This window comes from Hirundo rustica, chromosome 1 (genome assembly GCF_015227805.2).
Source record: "Hirundo rustica isolate bHirRus1 chromosome 1, bHirRus1.pri.v3, whole genome shotgun sequence".
Taxonomy (NCBI): domain Eukaryota; kingdom Metazoa; phylum Chordata; class Aves; order Passeriformes; family Hirundinidae; genus Hirundo; species Hirundo rustica.
The window spans coordinates 92381097-92395318 of NC_053450.1; the positions used below are offsets into that span (position 1 = coordinate 92381097).

General features: G+C 44.2%; 1 protein-coding gene across 1 annotated transcript; it reads right to left on the minus strand.

Annotated features, from left to right (window-relative positions):
- Positions 1 to 7139: 7139 nt before the first annotated feature.
- On the minus strand, positions 7140 to 11218 carry NHLRC1 (NHL repeat containing E3 ubiquitin protein ligase 1). The gene has a single exon (XM_040086296.2). The coding sequence runs from the start codon at positions 11190 to 11192 to the stop codon at positions 10035 to 10037; it is 1158 nt and encodes a 385-aa protein (XP_039942230.1). The 5' UTR covers positions 11193 to 11218; the 3' UTR covers positions 7140 to 10034.
- Between the last annotated feature and the right edge of the window lie 3004 nt (positions 11219 to 14222).

Here is a 14222-nt window from a genome sequence, read left to right on the forward strand (position 1 = left end):
GAAGAGGTACAGATGACATAGTAAAAAGCATGGCTGAGATTCCAAGTGGAAAACTCAGTACACCATTTAGGAAGAGAAGTTCAAAACAGAACCGACCCATTAAAGGGTTACTGGGAGAACTGTGGAATGGTGAACATTATCAAGGAAGAGCAGACTAAAAAAGTTCAGTTTGTTTAGTCTAGCAAAATAAAGACAGAGGAGGGATATGGCTGTTTATGCTTTTTTTTCAGGCTAGTCAAAAGTATGGTGTTACTGAAGTTCCAGGAAAAACACTAGGACAAGAACAAATGTGTGTAAACTCCCTTTTATACAGACCTTTTGTTTTGGGTTGCATTAGGAGGAGCACTGCCAGCAGGTCAAGGGAGGTGATCCTACCCCAGCACTGGTGAGGCCACCCCTGGAGTGCTGTGTCCAGTTCAGGGCTCCCCAGTACAAGAGGGACGTGGACATAATGTAGACAGTCCAGTGAAGGGGCACAAAGATGATTAAAGGTCTGGAGCATCTCCTGAGAAGGGCTGAGACAACTGGGGCTATTTAACATGCAGAAGACTCAAAGAGAGGAATCTTATTAATGTATAGATATATCTAAAGAAGCAATGCAAAGAAGAGGGAGCCAGGCTCTCTGGTGCCCAGTGGCAGCCCAGGAGGCAATGGGCATGCACTGAAACACAGGAGGTTCCCTCTGAACACTGGGAAACACTTCTTCACTGTGACACAGGTTGTCCACAGAGGTTATAGATGCTTCATCCTTAGAGATACTCAAAAGCCATCTGGACATGTTCCTGTGGAACCAGGTGGCTCTGCTTGGGAACGGGAGTTGGACCAGATGGGCTCCAAAGGTCCCTGCCAACCTCAATCCTTATGTGTTTCTGTCTCAGGCTGGAAATGAACGGACTTCTACTCCCAGAGGAATGAACGGCTTCTTACACAGAAGACCAGAGGACTAAATTAAGCTAATTTTAAGAGTGAGCTTAATTGGGTTTGGGGATGTGATGGCAGGGAACCTTTCCTGCTGACCCTACCAGACATATGCCACTACAGTCTTTAAACACCCATGGTGATGATAAAATTTTATGGTAGTGGAAAGGGAAGGGAAAGGAAACAGTTTTGCACTCTTAAAAAGTAAGATCACAAGGTCCCAAAGGAACTGATATCACCTATCTGTGGTTAATATAACAATTTAGCTATGAAAAGGGATTGATGTTAAATTAACAGAGATTTTCCCTTTATTTTTCTTTACATTTTCTGCTATGTATTAGTAGAAATCAGATGCTTTGCCTAAGAAAAAAAAAAAAAGTGCCACAGCTGGTAAAGTTATTTACAATTTAAATGTCAGGCCCCAGTGAACTGAAGGAAAGGACAACCCTGCCATTATTCCCCCTACTCAGAAAGCTCTCTCCTCTCTTCATCTTTATGATTAGGAATGTCTGGTATGCAAGCATCACTCCAGCATATCCATGCAATTCTCTTGTCACTGCAAGTCCCAAATTGAGATTAAGGGCACTTGTGAGCAGGGAGTTGGCTCACAAACATTGTCCAGAGCATCACTAATTATTATGCACTTGCTAAGTGCAAGTGTATGCCTTTCCACAGGTAGGAAAAGTGGATCTGCAGCCTTCAGGTGTCTTCAGTTAGCAAACAGGTACTATATGCAGTCTGTCAAACACACAGCAGTGCTCAGACTCTGTCTTCAGAGGTGAACCTTATGCTCAGTAGAGATGAGTGGGAAAGCTGTAAATATAAACAGCCTGATTAGTGACAGCAGCCTCTTGAAACAAAAGAACAGCTTTCCTGTTAACCCCTCTGCACTTAGACACAGTCCCCTCGCCGGCTTACTTTCTGCTTTCAGAGAGAAGCTGAACTTTGCTGGCTACCATGGGAGAGACTTGGAACTGGAGCCCTGCCCCTGGGAGGAAGAGGAGGGTGGGGAGGGAGGAGTACATCCACAAACTTGCTTACTAAGTAAGCTGAGCTGTTAACCATGCTGGCCAAGCCAAAATTTCTCCTTACACAATTACTTTTTAGCAATGCCTGCAAATAAGCACTCTAGCCAAATGTGTTATCTTTATAAAGTGTCGAGAAGGAAAGAAGCTCTTGCTTGAAAGAGATTAGAAAAGACAACAGTACACACTGGCACGTCAGCAAAGCAAGGAAGCTGAGTGAGGCAAAGCCTTGAGAGAGAGAATTGTGTTTGTTAAAACATATGGAAGTCAGTTCAGCACAGACCTTGGATCTGTCTACTGCCCATTGAAGTCATCAGGCAGACTCACATTAAGTCAAGCAGGTTTCATCAGTTCCTGCAGAAGGTAGAAACAGGTGCTGAAGGTGCTAATTAAGGTGCATAATAAGACTTATGATCTTTTATTTATAAAACAAAACACCTCATCACTTCTCCTCCCAGTTCTCTCCAGTCGGACAAAAACATATAAAAAATAATAATCTCATAGCTACCACCCCATCAAAATTTAAAACCTACCAAAAATAATAATCTCGTAACTAACATCACCACCAAAATTATCAGCAATAGATCATACTCTCATTTTTCTATTGAAGACTGTCAAAGAGTGCAACCACTGAGTATTCTTTGTTGTCATGTCGCTTCAACTTTTATCTTCTTTAACACATGATAAAAGGCTTGCTATTTGCAGGTAAAAATATAAATTGAGGAACAGATTGCTTATGGAAGCTTCCAACATTCTTGTAGGTTGTCTACACCAGCATTTGATATGAAAACTCAGTCCAGTTATAGCAGTCACCCACAAAATCCAAGCCAGGGTCATGGTCACTGGGACCAGCCTGCTGCTATTGCAGAGGACTGAAAAAAAACCCAACAAACCAGTGACTTGCAAGTTAGTGACTTCTGATTTAATTTTTCCCACAGTCACTATTCCTAATGGAGCTGCACAGGAGGAGCTGGGGTAGAAGGATTCCTGAAACTGTTTGTCCACACAGAGTTTGAATTGTACAGTCCTTCACCGTCTCCTCTCCTGTAATAAAGTTTTCATTGCCTGTCTCCCGAAGGCATTCCCTGAATGACTTGGGTCCTTTCCCACCATTCATATTGTGATCTGAGGTTTCCTCCCTTTAATCTGACAGCAAAGATGAAAGGCCATTTTAGAAAAGAAACACAGCAAAACCAAAACATGGACAGAACTTCTGGGGGAATTAACCTTTCTTCTGAAAGTAAAGTGGTGAGGACACACATGTACACCACAGTTTGACTGAACAACAACTAATAAGAAATACAGTTCTAGAACGGACTAAACCAGCTGGGAATAATGGGTAAGAGTTGCACAGAAGTCACAAATAGGAACAATGTGATTGAAATTCAGAAATCAAAACCTTTCTTTATCATCAAGAACACTGACTTGAGGTTTAAATCGAGTCAAACAAAAGGGTGGAAGTCCATCCCTTGATATAGATGTCTGATAATAGTTCAGTTGCATGGCTTTTATTTTTCCAGTGAGACAGATACAAGAAAGACAAGGTTTACTTCTGCCTTCAAGGTACATTTTTCTAAGTGGTTTGAGTTGTGGTTTGTTTGTTTGTTGTTTGTTGTTTGTTTGTTTTTTACTCTCAGTAACACTGACACAGTAGAAATATATGAAATGCAGTATCAGCTGCATTTTAATGATAACACCATCCAAGTACTGAACAGCTTTATGAACATTACAAAATAAATTACAAAAAGCTCTAATCCTGGGGTAACTTCAAATTTCATTTTGCCATACTAGGGAAGAGATGGTGTCCTTTTCACTTGGTCTTTAAAAGGCAGCAATTCTTGTTGCAAATTCTTTTTGCAAAATAAAAGTGGCTAACTACCCTGCAGCCTTAGAAATGTTTTCATACAGTCTTCTTAGGATTAGAACCTACGGTGTCATCTCTACTACAGTGTGAACACCATAACTTTTCTAACCCATTGGCTAAGCCTAAAAACCTCCTCTGTAGGATCTGCAAGACATGTTCAGGTCTCCACTGAAGCCGGTCCAGAGTGGGTCCTACCCCAGCTCGCTGCACATGCCAAAATGGCAACTGCACATGCCAAAAGGGAAGTGTCGGTACTGACCCACTTGGACTAAAGGACTATTAGGAACCAAGCAAGGGTTCAGTATATTATGAAAGAAGAAATAAGAAAAGCTAAACTATTACAATATATTTCTTTCACAAAGGATTTCTGATGCTGAACGTCTTAATTGCTTATAATATGTTCTAAACATGCACAAGACTTTCAGCACATAAAACCCCAAATCAGCATTCCCAGAAACTGTCATCGTAAAGTCTGCTGTAAAGACTTCTCCAGGGCAAACCTCTGCACTAGCCTGAATCTCCCTGACTTCAAGCCCAGTCCTGCAGCATTTATTTATGTGGACAATTCCATTTGCACTACTCATGACTGCACAGATAAACTACTCATGACAGAGCAAGCCTCAACTCAAACAAGTCAGTTCAAGCAATATTAGGAATAGAAAAAGACTAATACACGTACTTTAAATACTTTTGGCTCTATAACATCATATGTTGAGGGGAAGTTGGCAGAGAACTCACTGAAGAGCTCTATTTCCTACCTAAATAAGGACAATGACAGATAAGGGAGCCAGGAACATCCTTTTCATATTGAAGTGATTATATGTATTTTAATACTTAATCTGTCTGACTCTTTTTGCTAAATTTCTTATAAAGCGTATTTTAATTACATTATATTTCTTCTCATGGTAGTGCCTTAGTCTGTGACAGTAAAAGACACAATTTTTCTTTGTTTCTTACTTTTAGTACAGATCAGTAGTTACTAAATACTGGTTAATACTGGTCAAATTCCATAGTCCATATTATTCATTAAATCATGCTAGGTGAGCATCAAATGGATTTTACCTTTCGTCTATTTATATATGGAAAAATTCCCAGTAAGAGTTACCTCCTGTGATTATGTAGGTGTACAGTTCTTTCAAGATTTTTTTTTTGTTTGTACTAGAAGTTTTAAAAGTCAGCTTTAATAATTTTTGTTGTTGTTGTTGTTGTTGGTTAGTTGGTTTTCTTAGTATCTTCAGGGTTCTCTCAAAGTAAATTCTTTCTTTTTCTCAGCTATAATTTTACATCTCTGATTTTATGTCTTGCTTAAAATTGCCTACCCTTTATTCATTACAAAGCATCTAATGATATTTAAAGTATTTAAAATGTTTTACAGAATCTTGTGGCTGCCTACATTAAGAGGAATCTTTATAAAAATGCTACATATGTATTAATTCAATTACAGGGAGCATACTTCTCTAAAATGCCTAGTTTGCTTCAAATGCCTAGTTTGCTTCAAATCTTCATCCCCCCCCCCCCCCCCCCCCAATCCTCACAGATTTTTGCTACAAACTAACAGATAATAAAAGCTACAAGTAACTGACAGCTCTCCTAATGATTTCCGTCTAGAAAGTGTCTAATTGTAGCTGGAAAATCTGTTCAAATGCAACTTATTCCTCTGCCAGGTGTAAACACTAATCAAAAGGCAATAGCCCTTACCATCTTGTTCATTTTCCAGGCTGAAATGCTTCACCTCTTAAGAATGCATTCCCTTCACTGGAATGATGGGTGTGCTCTGACTTGGTGGAGTTCACCCTCTGCTTAAGCCACAGACATTAATTTTTTCTCCTTTTCACAGTTCATCTCCCCTCCTCCTTTCTATCCTCAATGTGAAATTGGAGCATTTCAAAACTGAAACCACACACCGTTGTGGAGCACACTGGAAGCAATTATCTAGGAATACACTGTGGTTTGGAAAAGTATTAATTTCCATGATTTGTAGGAAACACCAAAGGACTTGGTAACAAAAAGTTCATCAGTATAGTGTCGAAACTTCTTCCAAAATCAGGAAGGCACCTCCCAGACAAGAGGGTAATTAAACACAGACTCTCCCTGCTTTATTAAGGTAACCTTGTAATGGGAACTCTGACATCTAGCCTGAAGTCTGCCAAAGGCTTCCCTTGATTTTCAGCTCTCTTGTCAGCAGCTGCAGGGTCAAGACATTTGTACTGTGTTTGCCTCACACAGAGGTTGCATTGCCAAGTTCAGGAATACCAGTAAATCTCTTGGAAAGCAGTAGTGTGAAAAAGGTGTTAGTGCAATGCATCATCTGCTCCCTGAGAACTCCTCCAGTATTGGAGAGCTTTGAAGCTGTCCAGGAGAGTCGAACACGTTACACAAAGGAGGCACTTTAGAGACAGCCTGGATGTTTATGTAACATTATCAAAGAAGTGCTTGCTGTTCTCTGGACGATCTGTCAGTTCTCCTGAGATGTCTGAATAAAGAGCGAAGTTTAGAACTCACTTGAAAAATATGTGTATTTTTGCTTTGCTCCTGTGGAGGCAAGCCGTGACTCACAGGTGACATGTAAACTGTAAGACAAGCCTCTGAGAAGAGTCAGGGAAAAAAAACCTCAAACACTGAAGAGGAAGAAAAAAGAAATTCTTCCTGTGCAGGGTGCAACAGCATCGTGACCCATGGTCCTGGGGCAGAAAGCTGCTTTTTGACCTCCCTCAACCCGTCCAGAATTGAAAGGTCTCCTATATTCAAGACTAGCATCTTGATGGACCTGCTCTATAAAATTCTTTGTGCTTTGGGGGCTGGACATTACAGGAGATACCCTCTTCCTTGAAATCAGTCCATGTTAAGAAATGCTGCAGTGATGTTACATCCATGCTTTGGGAAAATATAAAGATCGAATTGATGTGCACAGCAATGTGACTGGAGGGAATGGACAGGTGCTCAAAATGGACAATGGCCAAAATGAAATAAATTTTACATTTTTTTCACATTTTCTGCCTTATTCATCAGTCTGAAAAAATATTCTTTATCTAAAATTATTTTCTTCACAAGCAAAACAAAAAATACGTTACAAAATATCAAAACAATATGCATTTCTGAAACTCCTCTCACTCTTTTAATTCCTTAACACTGTAAACATACCCTGATATATTTATATGCAACCTGAGATCAGTGCTTAAAAATAAACCAGATAGGAATTACAGTGTGTGTGTGTGTGTACCACAGACATAGCAATCTCCACTAGGGGCTGAAAACATGACATGAAAGGAATACTGTCCATTATATTTATTTGGTTTTAATCCAATGGCTAGAGCATGAGGGCAGAGAGTTATGCAAAGGTGGTGGATTTAATAAAAAAAACAACTCAACAGTAATTGTCACTGAAGCAACTAGACACAGTTTAAATGGAATGGCCACCACTCTTTTCCAAAGGTAAGCACACATCTAGTTATCCCCATTCCAAATCCCAACCAGCCAGACCCCAAACCTAAGGAATCAGTTAAAGCATGGGCCCTTCGGTGCTTGCCATGCCTCTCCCAGAACACAAGATTTTGTGTCAAAAGGAAGATTTCAGCTTTACTGCTGCATTTTCCCTGACATGCTGAAGAACTCAAAATTTTAATACTTGGTTTTATACAGTTCATTATGGCAATTAAGGCACCTGCATCAAATTCATTAAGGCAGAATGAAATGGCTCCTTTGATACAGTGTTGTACAACACTAAGCACCAAGCTGTAGAGTAAAAGGAAAACAGTTGCATTGTTCACAGAAGGAGTCTAGATTTGCTTTCAGTAGGTAGGTAAAGCAGAGACTGCAGGAGATGGCACACACAGAAAAATCTATTAGGTAGAATAAAGTCACAAAGTTTATTTTGCTTACAAACCCAAAGATCAAGTGATTTCTAGTTACCATAGGAGACAGGAACAGACTGGGCAACAATGGGAATTTTTGTAGGTTTTCAAACAGTATGAGTCAAATGTTTAAAAATCAGCATTTCAACTGCTGGAAAGTTGCCTACATGGCAGTAGGTCCTATGAAATTTGCCCATCCATGAATTTAGCAATAAAAACAAGCTCCTAGTGCACTCAAAGGTTTGAGAAGATGAAAGTTCACAGCCCATGGTTCAGAGGAAATGTTTTCGTGACAAAGTATTAATTATGTATGAAAACAGTATTGATGACATTGCATGCATTTTGACACACAGCAGTGCCCCAAAGGAAGTGTTATCTAATTTGTTCTATCAAAGGCAGGTGTCTCCTTGGCATCTAGAATAGAATATATATTCCAGGGGTCTGCTTCTCTGAGTAAATTTCCTTCCTGACCTCCCAACTGGGCTCCTGCTCAGGGCCATCCAGCTTGTACTGCAGAACAGCCAAGGAGGATTTCTGGTTTTTCCAAAGGCACTTGTTGTTTGGCCAGGCAGTAGAGAAGGCTGAAAAATACCAGCTGTGCACATCCATATAATTTTCAATAGCAAAAAATGGCCCTACAACAACTTCTGCAGGATATCACCAAACAGAAGAAGAAACCATCTACAGGGCAACTGCAATACAGAAAAGATGTTGTAACAAGGAAACACATGAGGAAAAGATATGAGGAATTATCACTAAGTGACTATAATACAGGAGTAAGCAAATCACACTTTATTGGCAGGCCGCTGTTTAATTAACCTTTACAAATAGCTGCAATTAATAGATTTGTTTTGTTTATATAAATGTTGACATGAGACAGATTAACAAATGGCTGAATCAGAGGGCTAAACTGCTCCAATTAAATGCAAGTATTTGGTAAATCACTGGTGCTGTAACACATGCACTTATTAAATGCCCTAAAGTCAGACCAAAAGCCAGATAAAAAATTTACTCATAGAGTGCCTGTGAATTTAAAATTACATTACTTAATATTATTGATTTCAATTACTAAAAAAAGATAAATTATCCCAAAAGTTTTATTCCATTTTAACTTACTCATCTCTACCGCAGATAGCATTTATATTTATATCTAATTCCATTTTAATGCTGAACTATCTAAGTAATCATTTTAGCAGCAGAAAAATGCCTAAAAATGCAGGAGTGACTTCTAGTGGGGCTATTAAAACCGTCTCAAAATAAGTCATATATACCATAATTTCCACTATGCAATAAGGCAAAAGGACTTGTGTCCACAGTAAAACTGTGAGAATATAATATTATTGTGAGTAAAACAAGAGAATATAAACTGATCTAAATCTCCTGTGTGTTCACAATCATCAAAATCTCATTTGGAAGCTAGGGGAAAAAAAATGAGGCTTACTTCTCACTATCATTTCAATTTGCAGTTGAGTCTTGGAGTTTGCAGTGCAAAAGCACCATAGTAATGACAAAACAGGGCAGCACAGTTCAGCAGTGCTGAACACCTCCTACGAGTAGCTGTGTTAGCAGCACAGCCAACTCAAACTTACATATGCAGAAGTATTTGTGGTCTAAATGTGAATTCTTCAAGAGGCTTTCAGGAAAAGCAGCCCACGCTGTGTAACCACACAGATTATGTCTAGGTAAAGACACAGACTTGGGCATTTTAGAGGACGACAAAGTGCTCCAGTCCAACCTTAATGAAGGTGGGAATAAACTAGCAGAGAAAAGAGTGCCCCCAGAAATGCATTTTCCTGGTAGGGAAAAAAAAAAATCTTTGAACATGATTTCACTTCTCATAACTCACTCATCAGTGGTAGCTCGTCCATAACAATGATTTTAGCTGGTTTTATGCAACCTTAAATGGAGGCTTCCAATTCTCTTATAATTTAGTCAAGGCAATCTCCTTCCTTGTGCAAAATTCCTGGAAACAGTTCTGTCAGGAGTGTATCTATACTTAATAAAGAATAATGAAAACTATGTGCTGGGAAATGCTGAAAATATATGACGCATTACTTTCACAAGTGCTGGTCTTTGATTACTTGTCAAAAAGAACCAAAACCACTTGGTTGTCAAGGCATGGAATAGTTTTAAAATGCCAAATGATTTGTTTGGTTGATTGGTTGTTGGCTACAGGCAGTAACAGCCAAGTCCTCTCCCACAGGTAGGCAAGAGACGTGACACAAGTTTCCAAGGAAGCACGGCGTGCTGGTCAGAGGGTGATTTCACTCAAAACCCCAAAACCGCCTCGTCCCTCCACTCCTACAAACTCCACAACTCCACATGCTTTATGGCCAGAAGCAGCTTGAGCCTGCAGCAGTAAGCATCTAAGCCCACTCAGGTAGAGCTATATACTTTTATTGAATGATCACCGCTGTCTAAAACGACGAGGGAATTGTTTGCCGTGTAAGTCAGTCCGACAGGATAAGAAAGCCCGTGGCTAATTAGAGGATTAAAGACTGGAAATTCCTCAGGTTTCCCTAAGCATATGACAGCCTGGCTACAAACATCCGTTACTACAACACGACCTTCTTTGTCAAAGGCCACAGCGGTAGCATGTATTCTGGAGGGGAAAACGAGGTTCAGACCGAAGCTGTCCATCTGGCCGATGAGATCCATCTCCGCAGTGAATATCTTCACGCGGGTGCTGCCCTTGCTCGGTCCTCGAGCTCTCAGGTGCTCTATCACCACGACAGCTCCCGAGGTCTGGCAGACCGCAACCGCTCTGGGGCTGACGAGCCGGGACCGGATCTTCTGACACTTCTTTAATTCCCCCCTTCGGAAGTCGGCCGCCAGGCGGTAGAGAGCGCCTGCCTCCGAGTCGGTCAGGATTACTTCGCTCTTGGGGGTGGCATCCAAGCCCCAGGGCAAGCAGAAGCCTTCCCGGACAGCCAGGACCCCCCTTCCCTCGAAGTCGAAGGCCTTCACGGAGCAGTCCCCGCCGTCGGTGACCACCACGTGCCCGTCCGACGTGACCGTCACATCGAGCGGATACTTGATGTCGTTCCCCGCGTCCCCCCGCTCCCCGAACCGCCGCAGGCAGACCCCGCTCGGGCCGAAGACGTGGATCCTTTTCTTGCCGTCGTGAGCCACTGCCAGGCGGCCCGACCCGGGGCAGGCCGCCACCCCGGTGGGGTTCACCAGGGACCCCCAGCCCCCCAGGCACAGCCGCAGCCCGAGCTCCGCGGGGCCCGCCGCCGCCCCTCCGCCGCTCCTGCCCAGGGCCGAGGCGAGGCCGCCGCCGGCGGGGCCCAGGAGCTCCAGCAGCTGCAGCAGCGGGCGGCAGTCGCTGGTCTCGGCGGGGCCGCAGAGCCGCCGGCAGAAGGGACACTCCAGCCTCTGGCGCTCGGCGCCCGCCAGGGCCCCCACGCAGCCACGGCAGAGGACGTGCCCGCAGGGCAGGTTGAGCGGCCGCCGCTGCCCGTCGGGGCCGTACGGCTCGAAGCACACCCGGCACTCCAGCAGGCTCAGCTCCGCCTCGTCCTCCGCCGCCATCCCCGCCTGAGGAGAGCGATCGGAGCCGCCGCAGCGGCCCCCGATCCCCCGGGCCCGGCGGGGCGGGCGCTGAGCGCGGCTGAGGCGGCCGCGCGCCCCCTGCCGGCCAGCGGGGGCGGAGCAGGGCCCGGGCCGCCCTTCCCGCCGGGACCGCGGCGCGTCCCCGTGCCCGCCGCAGCGCACCGACCTTCCCCGCTGTTGCGTATCCACCAGAACATCCGAATATCCGCCAGAGTACTCAGCCACCCGCCAGAATGTCCAAATATCCACCACATTCTTACAGACACCCAGTTACCGTACCACTACTAGCCCTCTTTATGCCCCTACCAGAGTAAGGAATTAAGCCACAATTTCACAGAATCATGGAATCACTGAACAGTTTCGACTGGAAGGGACCTTGAAGATTATCTAGTTCCAACCCCCCTCCCATGGGCAGGGATGACCAGGAAAGACCAGGTTGCTCAAAGCCCTAACTAACTTGGCCTTGAACACTTCCAGGGGTGGGGCACGACAGCTTCTCTGGGCAACCTGTTCCAGTCTCATCACCCTTGCACGAAGGAATTTCTTCTTAATATGTCACCTAAACCTACCCTCTGTCAAATTTCCCCTTGTCCTGTCACTACAAGCCCTTGTAAAAAGTCTCTTTCCAGTTCTCCTGCAGGACCTTCAGGTACTGGAAGGCTGCTCGAAGGTCTCCCCCGAGTCTTCTCCAGGCTGAACAATTCCAACTCTCTCAGCCTGTCTTCATAGGAGATGCTCTCCATCCCTCTGAGCACTTTGATTTAATTGGATTTTTCTGCTGTTATGGCAAAATTTAGAAAATATTTACACTCATCATTAGCAGACACATTTCTCAGACAGGCACGCACACACATTTCTGTAAGGTGCATGGACAGTATGTGCTCCTTCTGCTAGGTGTATTTACAGGGTACTCTCCGTCTAATTGCAGGGTACACACAGATCTTACACATCCTAAAATGGCTTTTTTGGTACGTGGCATTGCTCTTGCCAGGCTGTTGCATGCCTGGGAGTCCTGTGCAGGATACCACAGAGCATGTGGCAGCCTCGTGCCAAGTGTCTGGCTTTTTGCGGCTATTACGTATCTGCAAGTCTGAGATAAACTTTGGGAGCTCTCATATTGCATCCGGAAAAAACTTGAAAGAAAGGAGATGATTTAACCTGGTAGCTGCAATACTGGGCAGGAGTGAAAACGAACAAAACCAGCAGTTCCTAGCTTGCACTGGCCCACTGACTACATCCCTTCTTCTCTCTGTCAACCAATCTACAAGCAATACTGAGTGTTCCAATGAGCTGTGGGCGTGGGGACTGCCGTGCTAAAACCAGCAGATCCATTTGCAGCTCTAGGACTATGGCACTTTAAAAAGCCCCATGGCTTTTACTCGCCTTCTATTCTTGATGAATTATGATACACTACATTGCAATCATACATTTCCTTTCAAAACAAGCTGCAAAGAGGAGAAGTTGCTGGGCTCTGTCACCCTCAAAGTAGAGATATTTCATCATATTTGGAAGACGGAACTTCCTGTGTTTCCAATTGTGCCTTTTGCTCCTTTTCCTGTCCCTGGGCACCACTGAAAAGTCTAGTCCCATCCTCTTGTCAACTGCCCTTAAAGATAGTTGTAATCATTGATGATTCCATCTCAGTTGTCTCCTCTCCAGAATAAACAATCCTACCTTTCACCCTTTTCTCATAAACAAGTCCAAGTCCTCATAAGCTCCAGTCCCCCAGCCATCTTTATAGTCTGCTGCAGGACCTACTCCATGTTGAGGTCTCTCTTGTACTGAAGTGCCCAGAGCTGGACACAGCACCTCAGATGTGGCCTCACCAGGGCTGAGTAGAAGGGCAGACCTGCTGACCACACCTTTCCTAATGCACCCCAGGATACCACTGGCCTTTTTTGGCCAGAAGGGCACACTGCTGGCTAACTTGTTGACCACCAGGACTCCCAGGTCCTTCTCCACAAAGCTACTTTCCAGCAGGTCAGCCCCCAGCCTGTGCTGGTGCCCTGTGTTTTTCTTCCTCAGGTGAAGGACCCTGAACCTGCCTTCTTTGAGCTTCACTAGGTTCCTCTATGCCTGGCTCCTGTGCCAGTCCAGGTGTTGCAGCAGGGCTATGCAGCACTTTGGTGTGTCAGTCACTCCCCCTAGTTTTGTATCATCATCAAACTTACTGCAGGTACACTCTGTCCCTTCAGTCAGGTCACTGATTAATAGGGTGAACAAGACTGGACCCAGTACTGACCCCTGGGAACAGTGCTTGCTAAAAGCCCTCCAACTAGTCTGATCACAACACTGAGCTCTGCCACTGAGCCAGTTCTCAATCTACCTCACTGTCTACTAACCCAGCCCATTTCCCTTGGTGAATCCATCTTGACTACTCCTGATAACCTTCTCTTTCTCCACTTGCTGAGAGATGACATCCAGGATGGGTTGTTCCAAGGATGAAGGTGAGATTGACCGGCCCATAGTTTCCTAGATCCTCCTTTCAAGACTGGAGCAACATTGGTTTTCCTGCAGTCCTCAGGCACCCCTTCTGTACTCCGTGATTTTTCAGAGATGATGGAGAATGGTTTAGCAATAACATCTGCAGCTCTCTCAGCACTCTTTGAACCCTCTTACCCAAGTCCTGCTGGTTTGCTTACCCACAGCTGCGCTCTCAAATGAGGGAACAGCACACTTGTGAGCGACTGCCAGGACATTTTCCACCCACACTCTCCCCTTTACTGTCATCCAGTCTACTTCCCTCCAGCCTTTCATGCTGGATGGTCATTTCCTCTTGGCACCTGCTGCCTTGTCTTGCCCACTCTCTGCCAGCTCTTCACTTGACATATATTCACAGGGATGGAGAGAACCAACTTACAGCAGTTTCCCACCTCTCTCTGTCCAGACTGGTGCAAGGCCAGTGCTCCAGAAAAGAGTGTTTGAACTGCAGCTGCCACACTCCCAAGGTTGCTGGCTGACAAGGCTGAGTTACAGAGTGCCAGGCAGACAGCGTTGACCAGCAATGGC